At 46.3% G+C, this 13,705-nt stretch overlaps 2 protein-coding genes across 2 annotated transcripts; one reads left to right on the forward strand and one right to left on the reverse strand.

The window, feature by feature from the left end:
• Positions 1-9: 9 nt before the first annotated feature.
• Positions 10-1,044, reverse strand: trappc2l (trafficking protein particle complex subunit 2L). The gene is made up of 5 exons (XM_088370127.1): positions 995-1,044; positions 587-759; positions 358-445; positions 201-280; positions 10-122 (listed from the first exon to the last, which is right to left on the reverse strand). Exons 1-5 carry the CDS (start codon positions 1,025-1,027, stop codon positions 77-79), a joined length of 420 nt encoding a protein of 139 aa, XP_088226253.1. The 5' UTR covers positions 1,028-1,044; the 3' UTR covers positions 10-76.
• Positions 1,045-1,251: 207 nt separating this feature from the next.
• galns (galactosamine (N-acetyl)-6-sulfatase) lies at positions 1,252-13,615 on the forward strand. The gene is made up of 14 exons (XM_088370123.1): positions 1,252-1,410; positions 1,576-1,699; positions 1,806-1,880; positions 2,018-2,120; positions 2,694-2,837; positions 3,378-3,444; positions 3,648-3,775; positions 3,850-3,989; positions 4,049-4,152; positions 6,839-6,981; positions 7,052-7,154; positions 9,261-9,382; positions 12,636-12,753; positions 13,327-13,615. The coding sequence occupies exons 1-14, from the start codon at positions 1,303-1,305 to the stop codon at positions 13,411-13,413; spliced, it is 1,566 nt and encodes a 521-aa protein (XP_088226249.1). The 5' UTR covers positions 1,252-1,302; the 3' UTR covers positions 13,414-13,615.
• The last annotated feature ends 90 nt before the right edge of the window (positions 13,616-13,705 follow it).

Below are 13,705 nucleotides of genomic sequence, written 5' to 3' on the forward strand. Positions count from 1 at the left end.
TGCATGGACTGTGATACGGATATTTTTATTTACATATTCAAAGTTGTGTAATGTACATGGAAGGCTGCAGAAGATATCAAGCACTTTGAGACATCATTCCAGAGACAATTTCATCAAATGCCCTGAAAGAAAACAAGGTCAACCATTGAATGGTTTCAGTTTGAAAAAGAAACAAATAAACTGACCCTACATGAACTCACTTGGACTGAATTGGGCTGCCGGGAGTATGGAATGGGTTACACATGACGTCAGTGAAGGAGTTGTGCAGTTTTCGGAACATCTGTAGAAAAAAATGGCATTGGAAATGAAAGGGTAACAAAGGTGCAAAATATACATTCAAAAAGTAATTGAACTTACGCTTCTTATTTCGTTGTCCCGCAACGACGTGTTAGCTGAATCTACAACAATAACAAATTTAACCTTGGAGTTTGTGACATAGCCATATCTAGTCAAATAGTCAAGGAGTAACATTCAAGGATTCTATTGACTCCATTGCAATATCCTATTTTCACCATATTGTTTATTCAGTACTCTTTAAGATCCAATACAAGAGTTGTATCAAAAAGGCTCAAAGCAAAGAGGATACACTTTATAGTCCTCGGTTGGATATAGTAGACCCAGGTAGAACTCTCTCTGGTCGCCCAGTGACTTCCCCACGGCGGAAATCTTCTCCTCCACCACATCCAGCGAGGTGTGCACGGTGTAGTGAAATTTTAGCTCATTTTGAGGGGAAACGCTGCGGATGTACAGCGGGTAGTTCTGAGGTAACACAAAACCATAACACTGTAATAGTGCAACCACTTCAACAATAAACCGATTTTGACAGCAGCTATCTCAAAACACTGCTGATCTTGAATGCTGCCTTACACTATCACACAGGAGCTTAACATTCAGAATTTTTTTGCTAGCCGTACACAAGAAATTTCAGAAAATAGTTCAAATACTCCAACAATACAGATAGTAGTGTTTTGAACTTCAGAAGAAGAAACATTACCTCTTTTGCTATGACAGCGATGCACACCGCCATTTTGTGCCGTCGGGATGATCACGTGACAAAGAGGCGTTCGCATTTAAATCAGCCTGTATATTTATTTGATGAAGATCTAAAAAATATTTACATATATTAATTATATTCCAAAATGTACAACTAACGTTTTATTAATTACCAGGAACTACTTGAAAACGTCCATGTAAAATTCATGGTCAAATAAGTATGCGCAGATTTTGCGCAGACAAGCACCCTGAAGGAAACCAAAGCGCACTTCCTGAAAGTTGGTGCTGATCGCCATTGCGGTGTTTGTTATGTCTGGTACAGTTTTAGCTTTCTTGTGTGTATTAATATGTGTTTCCTGGTCCAAAAAGCTGTTAGATGCTTCGCCACCAAACATTATCATTATGCTTATGGATGACGTGAGTTTTATTTACTCTCCTTGTGTTACTGCTCGTTGAAATCCGGATATAATGTTCTGTTTGTTTTTATCAGGAAGTGAGTGAAGCAGCACGTGACAATACTGATTTTCTTATGTTGGTTTTATTACACAGTGTAAAATCATGCACTTTTCTTCTCCGAATCAGATGGGCTGGGGGGACCTGGGGGTTTTGGGCCAGCCCTCCAAAGAGACTCCTAACCTGGATGCCATGGCTGCACAGGGCATGCTCCTGCCAAACTTCTACACTGCCAACCCTTTATGTTCCCCCTGTGAGTGATCAGACTTGCTGTTATTTTATAAAAATCCTTTTTTTTCCCCTGTCACCTTGTAAAGCCTTTAAAAATATTCCCTCCCTCCCCTGCACATTTCACACAGCCAGAGCTGCTCTACTCACAGGGAGGCTACCTGTCCGAAATGGCTTCTACACCACTAATGGCCATGCCAGAAACGGTGAAACCCACAAAAAGATCCTCAACGCTGCCAAATAAGCAGCTGCAAATCCCTTCAAGTCATTGTGTTCATCTTTTGCCTGCTAATGTCAGTTGGCACAGCAGTCACGCAGACTAAATAGTGGACCTCTTTTGCAGCATACACACCACAGGAGATTGTGGGAGGAATCTCCCGGGATGAGATTCTGTTACCTCAGATGCTGAAAAAGAAAGGCTACATCAGCAAGATTGTTGGGAAATGGTGAGTGCCTCTTGATTTCTCAATGTACTTTCAAAATGGGATCAAAATCTGTGGGGTGACCGGAAGTTAGTTGAGCACAAGCAATTTGTCTAAATATGACAGATGTGGAGTGCTTTTGTAAGGAAGAATGGAAAAAAATACTGTATTAAGTTATTCCATGATGAGTCATAACCAAAAGGAACGAATGTTATCGAGCGCTCTATTGCCAGTGGTGCTTCAACAACAAAGTATTCATTTTAGAGCGGACATGTTTTCCCCATGAGACATTGGTTGTGTTTCAACTGCCACATTTTGATCAATTTAATTAATTCTATACATCTACATTTTCTGGATCCATGAATTCACCGTAGAAGGTCTCAAACCGGTTCCTCGTGTGAAATGTTGCCCAATGCGAGGAATAATGTGTCAGTAGCTCAAAGTGCACCTTTTACTCAAGTGAATGGAATCGAATCCCCGACTTGAAATCAGAGCGATGTGCAAAATGTGCGCAGCACATGTGACCGAGTGGAAACGCGTGTGCTCGGTCAGCCGCGTTGACGCCGCACTGTGTGAGAGCACTTTACTTCACGCCAGGCATCTGGGCCACAGAGCGCAGTACCTCCCCCTGAAGAACGGATTTGACGAGTGGTTCGGTGCCCCCAACTGCCATTTCGGGCCCTACAACAACAGCGGGCGACCCAACATCCCCGTCTACAACAACTCGGAGATGGTCGGCAGGTACGTGAGTAAGACCAGCATCTCGTCCCGCCTGCATTTGTGGTTTCCAGCAAAAACAGCCATCTGTGTGTTCGGGGTCACTGCAACTGGCAGCCGGCTGTGTTTTTTTTCCGCTTAGCTGGGAGTTTAATCGGCACAGCTTGGACACGAAGACATTTCCAAAGAGGCGTACTCACCAGAGGCCTCCAGAGACGGCAGGTTGTGTTTATGAGGAGAGCTGAGAGTTGGCCGTCGTGCCCACTTGCTCGCCTCGCCGCACCTCGGCAACATCTTAGCGGTCCCTCCCGCTTAGCTCTGCAGAGATTTGACAAATTTGGCAAACCTCGTCACAGTTTGCACCTGGGAAACTTCCATCGTCTCGCAATTTAACCCACGCTACATTTGTTCGGTTTACGATCGGATTTGAATGCGCATGCTAGCAAGTGGTTAGCACGTGTGTCTGGCTGTTTTGAGCTTCGAGATTGAAGCTCACTTTCTGTGTGGAGTTTGCTCGTGCATCTTGCATGGTTAACTGTCTAATTACGTCAACTTGTTTTCTAGATACTACGAGGAGTTTAAAATCGACAGAAAGACGGGAGAGTCCAACCTCACGCAGATATACTTGCAGGTGACTTCGCAGTTTGCAAACGTTTCTCAACAGTTTTTCTTGTTTTTATAATTGCACGGAAATCTTGGACATGCAATATTTTAATGTGATACATACTTAGAATAGCAATTGAATGGAAAATATGAACAAATATTGAAAGCCCCACTCGTCTGCACCTTTTTTTCCCCCGACAATGTTCCCGCTCGCGTTTCCCTGTTCAACAGGAAGGTCTCGACTTCATCCGTCGCCAGAGTCTGGCCCGACAAGCCTTCTTCCTGTACTGGGCCGCTGACGCCACCCACGCCCCCGTCTACGCTTCCAGACGCTTCCTCGGGAAGAGCCGACGAGGCCGGTGCGTTGGGCACGTGGTTTTGCGATCGCTTCATCAGATGATTGTTTTCGTAACCAGGATGTGGTGTTCTGTAGGTACGGCGATGCGGTGATGGAGCTGGACTACAGCCTCGGTCGGATCCTGTCCACGCTGAGGAGTCTGGCCATTGAAAACAGCACCTTTGTTTTCTTCACCTCGGACAATGGCGCCGCTCTTACGTCCGGCCCGAACGAAAGTAAGCGTCATCGCGTTTTGTAGCCTTTATCGCTCTTTTGATGCCTCCCCGTGGTTCAGGTGGCAGTAATGGGCCTTTCCTCTGTGGGAAGGAGACCACCTACGAAGGAGGCATGAGGGAGCCCGCCATCGCCTGGTGGCCCGGACGCATCGCAGCAGGCACAGTGAGTGAAAGTCCATAAGTTATAAAATACGTAAAAATCGAAAAGCCCGTGCAATCGCTATTCTCAGAGGATGTGAAAAAGTGGAGATAAAAAAAAAAAAGATCATGATTGAAATGATTTCAAATTGCAACTTTAGACCAAGCAAATGTAAAAAAATATATATATATCACAACTGCAAACATGAGCCTTCCTCAGGACCCGTCCAGGTAGCTGTGAGCCGGACTTTCTGCTATTTTATATTATATACTATTTTATAAGACTAGAGAGGCTTTTGTTTTTGGAGGTGACATCAACACGAGGTTGAAAACAAATGTTATTGTTAAGGACCCCACCCAGATGTTTGGTCTCATTTTTTACAATCCAAACATCAATCATCCCAGTGACTCGGCGTGCGCTCCCTCGCTTGCTCGCCTTTGTTCCTTCCTAATGTTCCGCCTCTCAACAGGTAGCGCAAAATGTAAATGGAAAGCCGCAGGCACTGTGCAGTCCTGTAAATCACTATGAGAGCAAATGAATAATTGATTTCCTAATCCTCTGTATTGACTCGCTTGTTATGTTTTGTTTCTTTTGTGCGTTATTTACCACAACGCGTCGCAGCCGCTTGCGCTGCGAGCGCTTCGTCTTGGCTCCGTTGAAGTTGTCGCCGGCCGGGAAAGAAAGATCAAGTGTATGATTGCGAGCAAAATTTTTCTTTGGGGGGGGGGGCATGTTTCCTGTCATTTTGCACGGCAATTATTGAGCCACCTCTCTGCGGCACAAGCTAATTTAACCCCCCACCTACAGCGCGATCCTTTAAGCCGCTGCGTTGCGCAAATGACTTTTAATTGTATTAGGGGCAGCTGTGACATGGGGCTGTGATGCGGAGGGATTTGGCGGCGGCGGCGGAGGAGCGAGCGGAGGCTGCAGACGGCGCTAAGCCTTGCCCCCCGGCTCATCTCGTAGGGTTGTGCTGGGGCCTGATAGCGCTACCGAGGAGCGAGGGAGAGGCGGATTGCGAGCGTCTTAAGCAGCTAATCTGTTTGTGTGTTTGCTGAGGTTGGATTGAGCTGTAATGAGGACTCAGTATCTGAATATGCCAGGCGCTGAGGATAAAGAAAAGGGGAGGGGGGGGAAGGAGTACAAGCAAGAAGATGTACGTAAAAGAGAAAGGGAAGAGAAACACTCTACTGCCAGGAACATTGTTGTGTGCGCAGGCAGGGTCTTGTCATCGTAATTGTCCTCCGCATCAAAGATGAAGATGCGTACGCAATTATTTTTGTTGTTGTCTGAGATTTATTGGGGGGCGGAGCAGAATGCTATGTTAAAGGTCTTCCCTCTGGCTGACGGTGAAGCGACCTTAGTGATGGGATATATTGCAGCCTGAACATTTAAGAGAGGTCAGGTGTTTTTATGTCGATCGCCCTTAATCACAGAAACGTCTCACGTGGACAAATATTCACATATATATTCCCAGAAAATGTCAATAAAAAATATTGGATTGAGGCTCAGAAGGGCTGTCACATCCTAAACTTAAATCATAAATGAAATAATAATAAAAATAAATAATAATGATAATAATAATAAACTATAAATAACAGCCATTTGAATAAGTAAAACAATTGTTCCTTAAAATTGTATCCAAGAGGCTGATAGGAGGTGTAAAGGAATGAAGGCTTACGAAGTTCAGCATCCTCCGCAATTCCGGAAGGCCCCGGAGGAACAAAGACAGAGAGGCGGGTGCGCTGCCCGACCCGTTGTGTAGCGGAGCGTCGCAATCCTTTTTGGTTAACAGGATGCAGACACAAGGGCAGCCAATCTCCTGGGAACCGGACCGGGGGGACAGATGAGTCAGAGGAGACACCGCAAAAAAAAAAAAAGCCTCAATGCAAAAACGACAACACTTATCATGCCTTTGATGTTTGGACATTATTGCAGACTAAATGTCAGTTTGCCGCCTTTTATCCCTTTGCGAGTGTGTGTCCACAAAAAAAAAATTGAATCTGGATTTAAACGTGTGATCTGGAATGCATTGCACCGACTAGTTGTACGGTTACTGCGCAAGAAAAGTGAATTAATTTCAAATGTGTGTATGTGTGTGCGTGTGTGTGTGTGAGCACAGCAGCACATGGGCCGTGCAGCTGCAGCGGCCTGATAGCGCTATCTGATTGTGAGCGTGCCGTCTCCCTCCGAGACTCGCTCAGGAGAGAATGGAAGGGAAGATCAAGGATGACAGCGGAAAAATGGCATTTTATCTGAAAATAGTTCAAAGTTTATAAATAAAATAAAGCGTTTTTTTTTTTTTTTTTTCTTTCTGTGGGACTGGGAGAAGGAGATAAAAAAAAATAATAAAAAAAAACAGCCCTCGCTGTCTCCAGATGCTTCCTTGCCCAGCCGGGCTGCATCCTCTCCCTGCTTTACTCGACTTCTTCTCAAGCATTTAAAAAGATGCACGTTTTTTTTTTTTTTTCCCCCACATACAAAAACCTGCGGAAGGAGATTAGGTGCACGGAGGAAACGCACCCACCCCTTTGGCAATCTGTGTTCACACACACGCACGATCACAAACGTCCGTGTTGCCTTTAATGATAAAATCCAACATAACGAGCGTTTGTGCTCTTCCTCAAGTGTGACATTGTTGATTTGTGAATTTTCTCTGACGCTGGCTCCAACGAGCACTTACGACGTCACTGATGTTTTGCTTTCAAAGGTGAATTTCCAGCTCTCCAATGTAATGGACCTGTACACCACAAGTTTATCTCTCGCCGGCATCAGCCCTCCCGATGATCGAGCCCTGGATGGATTAGACCTGACCCCGGTTCTCCTCAACAGCTCGCAAGCACTGCAAAACAGGTGAATGTCATCACGCATTTCCGGATCGGTTCGCATTCCCACCCGCTCGTCATACGACCTCTTCCAACAGGCCGATCTTCTATTACCGTGGCAACCAACTGATGGCGCTCAGGCTTGGCCAGTACAAGGCCCACTACTGGACCTGGACCAACTCATTGGATGAGTTCAAAAAGGTGAGCGTGAACCACTGAGTTGCTAAGCCCAGTGTCTCATCGGTGACCTCTGACCTCACAAATGACAAACAGTCAAAATCTTTCCGGAAAAGTGGATGGGGTTGGATCCGTCCAAATACTTTTGTCCAAATAGTGCAATCAGTGTTTTGCAACACGCGGAAGAACCCCTTTGCGGCTTTCTCTGCTGGCGTTGCGCTGGAAATGGCTCATCAGTCGACTGCTGCGTACACGGCGGCGTAATGAATATTAATGAGGAGCTCCCAAATCAGCAAACTTGCATCATTCATCAGCCGCTTGACTTGTTTGTTGCAGCTCCAGTGGAGAATTCCCTCGTTGTCATTTACATAGCAACATTTCCCGCTGCGAACTTTCGTTTTTTTTTCGCTACGCCGGATAGACGGGAAGGGGGCGGAGTCCAGTCCAACTTTGCGCTGGGGAGGAATATGAAATGTGATGTTTGTGAAGCAACACGCTTTGCTAGCTTTTCTCAAAATGTCCACGCGAGCTCCTCCCTCCGTCACTTTGCTTTATGCCCCATCGGTCGCTTAAATTGCTCTCTCCTTCAGGGCCGCTGAATCAATAGCAACCTCTTTTATCATCTCATGTGAACTCAAGTGGAACTTCACAAATAATGGTGTCTGATTGCCTGCTAGTTGCTTATTGATTCGTGTGGGTACATGAGAGAGAGAGCGAGGGAGGACAAGAGAAAGCTTTTGCATGTATTTGGGCTTTTGAGTGAAAATGTATTGGAGTGAGCTCCCACAAAAGCCGCCGCTTTTGCTATCGATAGAGAATGCTTAAACTGTTCACGCAACACATCACGCGCTTGATAAACACACACAACAGAAACAGATTGGCGGGACTTCCATCGACTTTTTTTTTTTTCAAGTTGCCTACCTTTGGAGCAAATACAGCAGCTTTCACATCATGGAGATTTCCCTCGCGCGACTTTGTTATAATTTAGCTTTTCATCCCGCATCGTGAAAAATAAACAGGGGTGGTGCGTGTTTGTTTGCGTGTGTGACGACATTACAGGTTCATAGCCGGAGGGGCACAATTTGCTTTCCTACTGATGATTTTTTAACGTCCCTTGTGCTAATGTGCTGTTTAAGCTAGCAAAAGCACTAGCCTAATATATTACTTATGTCACTTTCTCTAAGAGAACTAAATCTATGGAAGTGTCTGTAATATTAATATGAAATCAATGTTGTCTGCAACCCTCGCCGCAATTTTTTCTTACAAACCCAAAATGTTATTCAAAAGGGTTAATAAGGATTTCCCGTCAAGGGATGGATGAAATCGGAAAAAATCGGAAAATACCCAAAAGTCAATTGTCTGTTCTGATACCTTGTGTGGGTCCAAGCATATTTTAGGGGGGGGTTGCGATGCCCAACACCCCCCCCCCCCTCTCTCCGCCACTGAATATGATATTCACATGGCTTGTCCCAACTATTTCTCCATTTTCTTTTTTTCTGCTGGATGCCCGCTGTTTCTCTGATGCCCCTGCAGCTGAGCACTGCTTGAGTTTGAAATCATCCTCCTTTTGCTCTCCATATCATTCACGTCCTCGGAGACGCCAGTACAAGAGGCAGAGAGCTCCACGCACCAGGCCTCCTCTGGGATGAGCTCCCTTTCTTCCTTTTCTGCATTTCTGAGTTCTCGCCTTTCAAAGGCGGGAGCGGTCGGGATCAGACGAGCCTCTGCGGGGCAGCGGGTATCTATCGTTCTCCCTCGCGCTCTTCAATATGTATTTGGAGGTGTTCTGTCGGGCCATCTCAGAGGGGGGGCGGGCGCCAACACTGCCTTACAGATGAAAGCTTTTTCAATTTTACTTGCGCTTACCCCAAAAAGTGAATGTGTGTTTTTTGAAGAAAGAGGCCCATCTCCGGGGGGGTTTCTGAACAAGTGTCTATGTGACTCAATCACGTTGCCTGCCAAAGTGCAGCCGGAGAAATGAAGGAATCACAAAAAGAGACATTTTGGACAATAAACTCTCACACGACTGTGTGTGCATCTTCAATGTGGAACGAGCATGTTTTTTTTTTTGCATCATGCAAACATTTTTTTTCTCAACCTGCCATTTGACTTATTACTGCTCTCTTTCAGGGCGTGAACTTCTGTCCGGGTCAGGAGGTCCTGGGTGTGACCACGCACGAGCAAAAGGAACACACGATGCAGCCTCTCATTTTCCACCTGGGTCGAGATCCCGGGGAGAAGTTCCCTCTCAGGTCAGTCGCTTGCATTTCGTTGCGGGCCGCCACGGGCGAGATGAGCAAAACAAAGAAACGTGAGAAAAGGCGTGGCAGGCCAATGATGTCAGAGCGTTTGCCTGCGACTAGCGCGGAATGGTGATGAGATCAATGCGGATTCAGTGGCAGAAGAAGGCGAGATTGATCTGCTCAGCCACGCAGCGTGCGCCTGATTGCACTCTTGTCTTTGTGATTGCAAACAGCCCTCTTCCAGATTAGTGTGTCACGCCACTGCAGGTTAAAATTGCAAGATAAATTGTTCAGCTCGAAATTCGGCGAGGGTGCTGTTTAATAGGCTTTGGTGTATTTTGGCCTCAGACTACCGAATGAGGGTGTAAATATGCTCCGTGGCTATTTGTGTGGCAACACACATGTTGATGGAGTCATCAAAGGGTGAATTGAAGTTGAAGTCCATCTCTGGAAGGAACGTCAGTAGTTTACTATACAATACTTAAGTGACTTTTTTTGTCCAACCTTGCACTTGACGAATAATTTATATATTAAAAAAAATTCTAAAATGAATATAAAACTAAACAAATGAATAAAATGAAGAAAGAAATAAAAACTAAGTAAAATGAACAAACCAGTTATGAAAAAAGAATCAAAATGAACAAAAGTCAAAAACAAAATACAAATTGTAAGAATTTTTTTTAATGATGGGCAAATGAAGCTTCAAATTTGCTTCCTGAACCATTTTGTGTATTTTTCAGTCAAAGATGACTGAGCTGAGTGAATATGTGAAGGATGATCAATTCTTCTGCTTCTGATTCCTCATCTGCTGTTTGTCTCGCTCTCTTCCTCTCTCCAAAATGAGATTGGATGATAAAATATTCATTTCTGTACTGGCACAGTCGACTCGAAAGAAGAAGAAAAAAAGCTCAACTAATCAATCCGCAGCCATGTACTGATAAAATGCAGGCACGACTTCCATGTTGTAAGGCCGTGGGCGTGTCTCCACCGTTTTACGTCCACTCTCATCTATCCATTTCCCATCTTCCTTGAGACTTTGCGCCACTTGCCTTCTCGGTGGTTGCTCCTCTGCATCCACCGTCCTTTTTAAGTGTGTGCGCGCGTGCACGCGTGTTCTCCTCGGCTCCCGCAGCTGGAGCGACTGCCAGGCTGCCATTAATCTCTGCCTGCACCTAAAGAGCCACTTAAGATGATGCAGCGCCTGTCTGCACACATGCCTTCACTCGTGTCGCAGTCCCAAACATGCAAACTAGAATCACACCACTCCAAAAATGGACTTTCACTTCTCGAGAGACTTTTCCGCACTGTTGAAGGGTCACCCGCAATTAGGCGCCGACGCCCAACTGGGTCAACGTCCGGCAGCCCTCCAGATGCGTTCAAAGCCCTTTTTGGCGGGGTGACCCAAGGCTTCAAGGTTAACACATCCTGAGTGCGGTCCCGGCTGTGACGCTGCAGGCGGACCTTCTCCGTCTGGCATCATCTGCTCCCTACCACCGTGTCCCCAATCAATAGTCCTCACCCAAGTGCTCCATTTCCACTCGGGGGGAGGGGAGGAGCCGGGCGGTGTTAGAGGGAGGGGTTAGGTAGGACACATGCGTTTGATTGTCTCCTCAATTCCCCCTCCGTCTGCTACTGTGTTCTTGATTGTGTGCCTGTGCGTGCGTGCGTGTGTGTGTGTGTTCCAGAAATAGTGTTATGAATCAGTAATCGGCATGGCGACACACCTGAGCAATGCCCCTGCCCCTCTTGGGTGCCATAAATTATAAATCAAAAGAGTCCATTTGCATACAGCCTGCTTATTATTCCGCACTTTGCCTGTGCACCAGTAAGCTAAGGCTTATAGTCATGCTAATGAGTCGCGCTAGCTGACGGTGGCTTTTCATTATTTGTTTGCGCCAGAGACACAAACAAATGATATAATTAGATTTGGATGCGGCGCTTTGCTCAAATACGATTAGCCGAGCGCGGACGCCACAATGGCAAAGTTTGCGCTTTGGCGCAGGCCGCCGCCATCGCCGCCGCGCTCGGCTCGCCGACCCAACACTCGCTCGCGTTTTATGAAGTCGCTCCGCCGCTTATCGCAAAAATGAATCTACAGCGCGGAGAGCAGGGGAATGACTGATGGGAATCAGCAGGAGCCGCACAATTTGTGATTTCGGATAACCGCGGCGAATTTCCGATGCTTTTTTAACCGAGAGGTGTAATCATCCCTCCCCCTCCTCCCCTCCCCGGCGAGGGTCACAGTCGTTAGCTGATGACAAACGTGGAGCGAGAGCGAGAGAGACTAATTGCAGTCGGCGCGCTACCGCTCGTCTAATTGCGCAAGCAAAGTCCAAAGCCGAGAGGATGGAGGAGGAGGAGGAGGAGGAAGGGAGGGAGCAGGTGCCGGCTGATGGAGGAAGGAAACCTCGCCGCCCTGCGGGAGATCCGGCTCGGCTTTAGGAGGGGAGGTGTGAGCTGGACAGGGCCCGGGGTTATTACTCTAATTGACACTTCACCTCGCACGCACGCACGCGCGCCCGCGGTCCCCGGGGGCCAATCAGAAAGCGGGGCTTGTCGCGAGGGGACGACACGGGCCCGGCACAGGTGCTGGCGGCGAGCGTATCAGGGGTGTAATTGCACTGCTGATATTTGTCTAGCCGTGTGTCACGCCACCAGAAGCCCGCTTCCCCCAACACGCACACAGACCATTAACCCTACAGGTCCTATTGAAAGCGGCGGCGGCGTTCCTTTGAAAGCCTCCGGGGGCTCTGTGTTTTACACACTGAATATAATCATGCGCAGAGGTGTGGGGCCCACTGCAGTCCAACAGCAGTAATTGAGAGACGGGGGTGTGGCGGAGGGATAGTTCCACAGACACCCCGCTGAGCGGCCTTTCCCACGGGGTGCCGGCGTGTGTGTGTGTGTTTTTGTGCTTGAAAGCTGCACTGGGGCCCCTCTCTCAGATAATGAGTTAAGCTCGGCCGTCACGGCGGCGTTTCATCACGCCGTACGCCGGGGCCAGCGTTTCACTCGCAGCACAAAGCCACAACAAACCGAGAGATTATGTTCTGCGTGTGCCTTTTAAATTCTTTGCAAGCGAGTCAATTAGTAGATGTCGGCAAACACGGCCTTCGGTCGAATAAAAGCTTGATTCTCTTTTTTTTAATCAAGATATTCCACGTCTTGTGCTTTAAAGATGAGAATTAATGTCGCTAATGGAAGCTTTACACTTACAACTGGAGGTAAAGATTGTTCATTTCAGTGTGGTGTGCATCGACAGTGTGCTGTCAGAGGAATACCAGGACGCACTCAGGCGTATCTCGCCAGTTGTGGAGCAACACAAGAAGACACTGGTTGCGGGCATCCCCCAGCTCAACATGTGTGACCTTGCCGTCATGGTAAGTTGGACTCTTCTTTCATTACGTACATGAAAGAATCAATCTAAGTTGTTCGCCCAAAATTTCAAAAAAGACACTCTTGGAAAATGTTTACTTTTTTATATCTTCCAACTGGATACTGTGCAAAATAGTACGCACAAAGCAGAACACAATTTTTTTTTTAAAAAGTGGAAAATAAATAGGTTGAAGGATTAAAAAAAATGGTGCAAAGAATTAATGACCTACCCAAAATATTAATTGGTATGAATGTGATGCCAGCAAGATATTCTCTTCATGATGAATGTTTTCTTTACATTTATTTATTAATAAATAAATAAATAACGTACACTTTCTAAATTCATTCGCGCTATTGTGGACAAATAACCGTTTTGCTCCTCTTGCAGCGCTTAAGAACTTGAACATCCGATTCGTTTGTGACATACTACTGCCCTCTTGTGGCGAATGGATTAAATGCAAGTGCCGTGAAAACGAAGCGTGATACTTGCAATCAATTCATTCGATACTTGGATTGTTTGGTAGGGAGTGAAATGCTTTCCGAGTTCTCTTGTTTGAATGGCATTTGCTGTGTTCCAGAACTGGGCCCCAGCAGGCTGCGAGAAGTTAGGAAAGTGTCTCGACGTGCCCAAGTCGTCTCCGTGGAAGTGTGAATGGCCGCACTGAAAAAGCAGGAAGCCAAACTGGATCATGTGCCTTACTGCACTTGACAAAGTCAAATGTGAATCATTATTGTCTTGTTTTTGTTTTGCAAACGCACAAAGGTTTGACCGATATCTTGAATGCGATCAATCCCTGAATATCATTTGTATAATTGCACAATTGTTGATGTCATCATTTCAATTAATCGCTTTAAATACGGTTCAAACGTGTCATGTTTTTTTTTTGTCAAACCCGAGCAAATATCAAAACGTCCTTCAAAAATGAAATTTGCTTTCCATCATGTGTGGCATCATGA

This window comes from Syngnathus floridae, chromosome 3 (genome assembly GCF_059516105.1).
Source record: "Syngnathus floridae isolate MCC-2025c chromosome 3, RoL_Sflo_1.0, whole genome shotgun sequence".
NCBI classification, from domain to species: Eukaryota; Metazoa; Chordata; class Actinopteri; order Syngnathiformes; family Syngnathidae; genus Syngnathus; species Syngnathus floridae.

What these genes read in the sequence shown, in the direction of transcription:
- trappc2l (XM_088370127.1), bottom strand. Translation starts at nt 1,027, where the DNA reads ATGGCGGTGTGCATCGCTGTCATAGCAAAAGAG. An exon ending in TCGCTGTCATAGCAAAAGAG is followed by an intron (nt 760 to 994) that starts GTAATGTTTCTT and finishes GTGTTACCTCAG; the next exon opens with AACTACCCGCTGTACATCCG. An exon ending in CCAACCGAGGACTATAAAGT is followed by an intron (nt 446 to 586) that starts GTATCCTCTTTG and finishes CTATTTGACTAG; the next exon opens with ATATGGCTATGTCACAAACT.
- galns (XM_088370123.1), top strand. Translation starts at nt 1,303, where the DNA reads ATGTCTGGTACAGTTTTAGCTTTCTTGTGTGTATTAATATGTGTTTCC. An exon ending in CAACCCTTTATGTTCCCCCT is followed by an intron (nt 1,700 to 1,805) that starts GTGAGTGATCAG and finishes CATTTCACACAG; the next exon opens with CCAGAGCTGCTCTACTCACA. An exon ending in TCACGCAGATATACTTGCAG is followed by an intron (nt 3,445 to 3,647) that starts GTGACTTCGCAG and finishes CCTGTTCAACAG; the next exon opens with GAAGGTCTCGACTTCATCCG.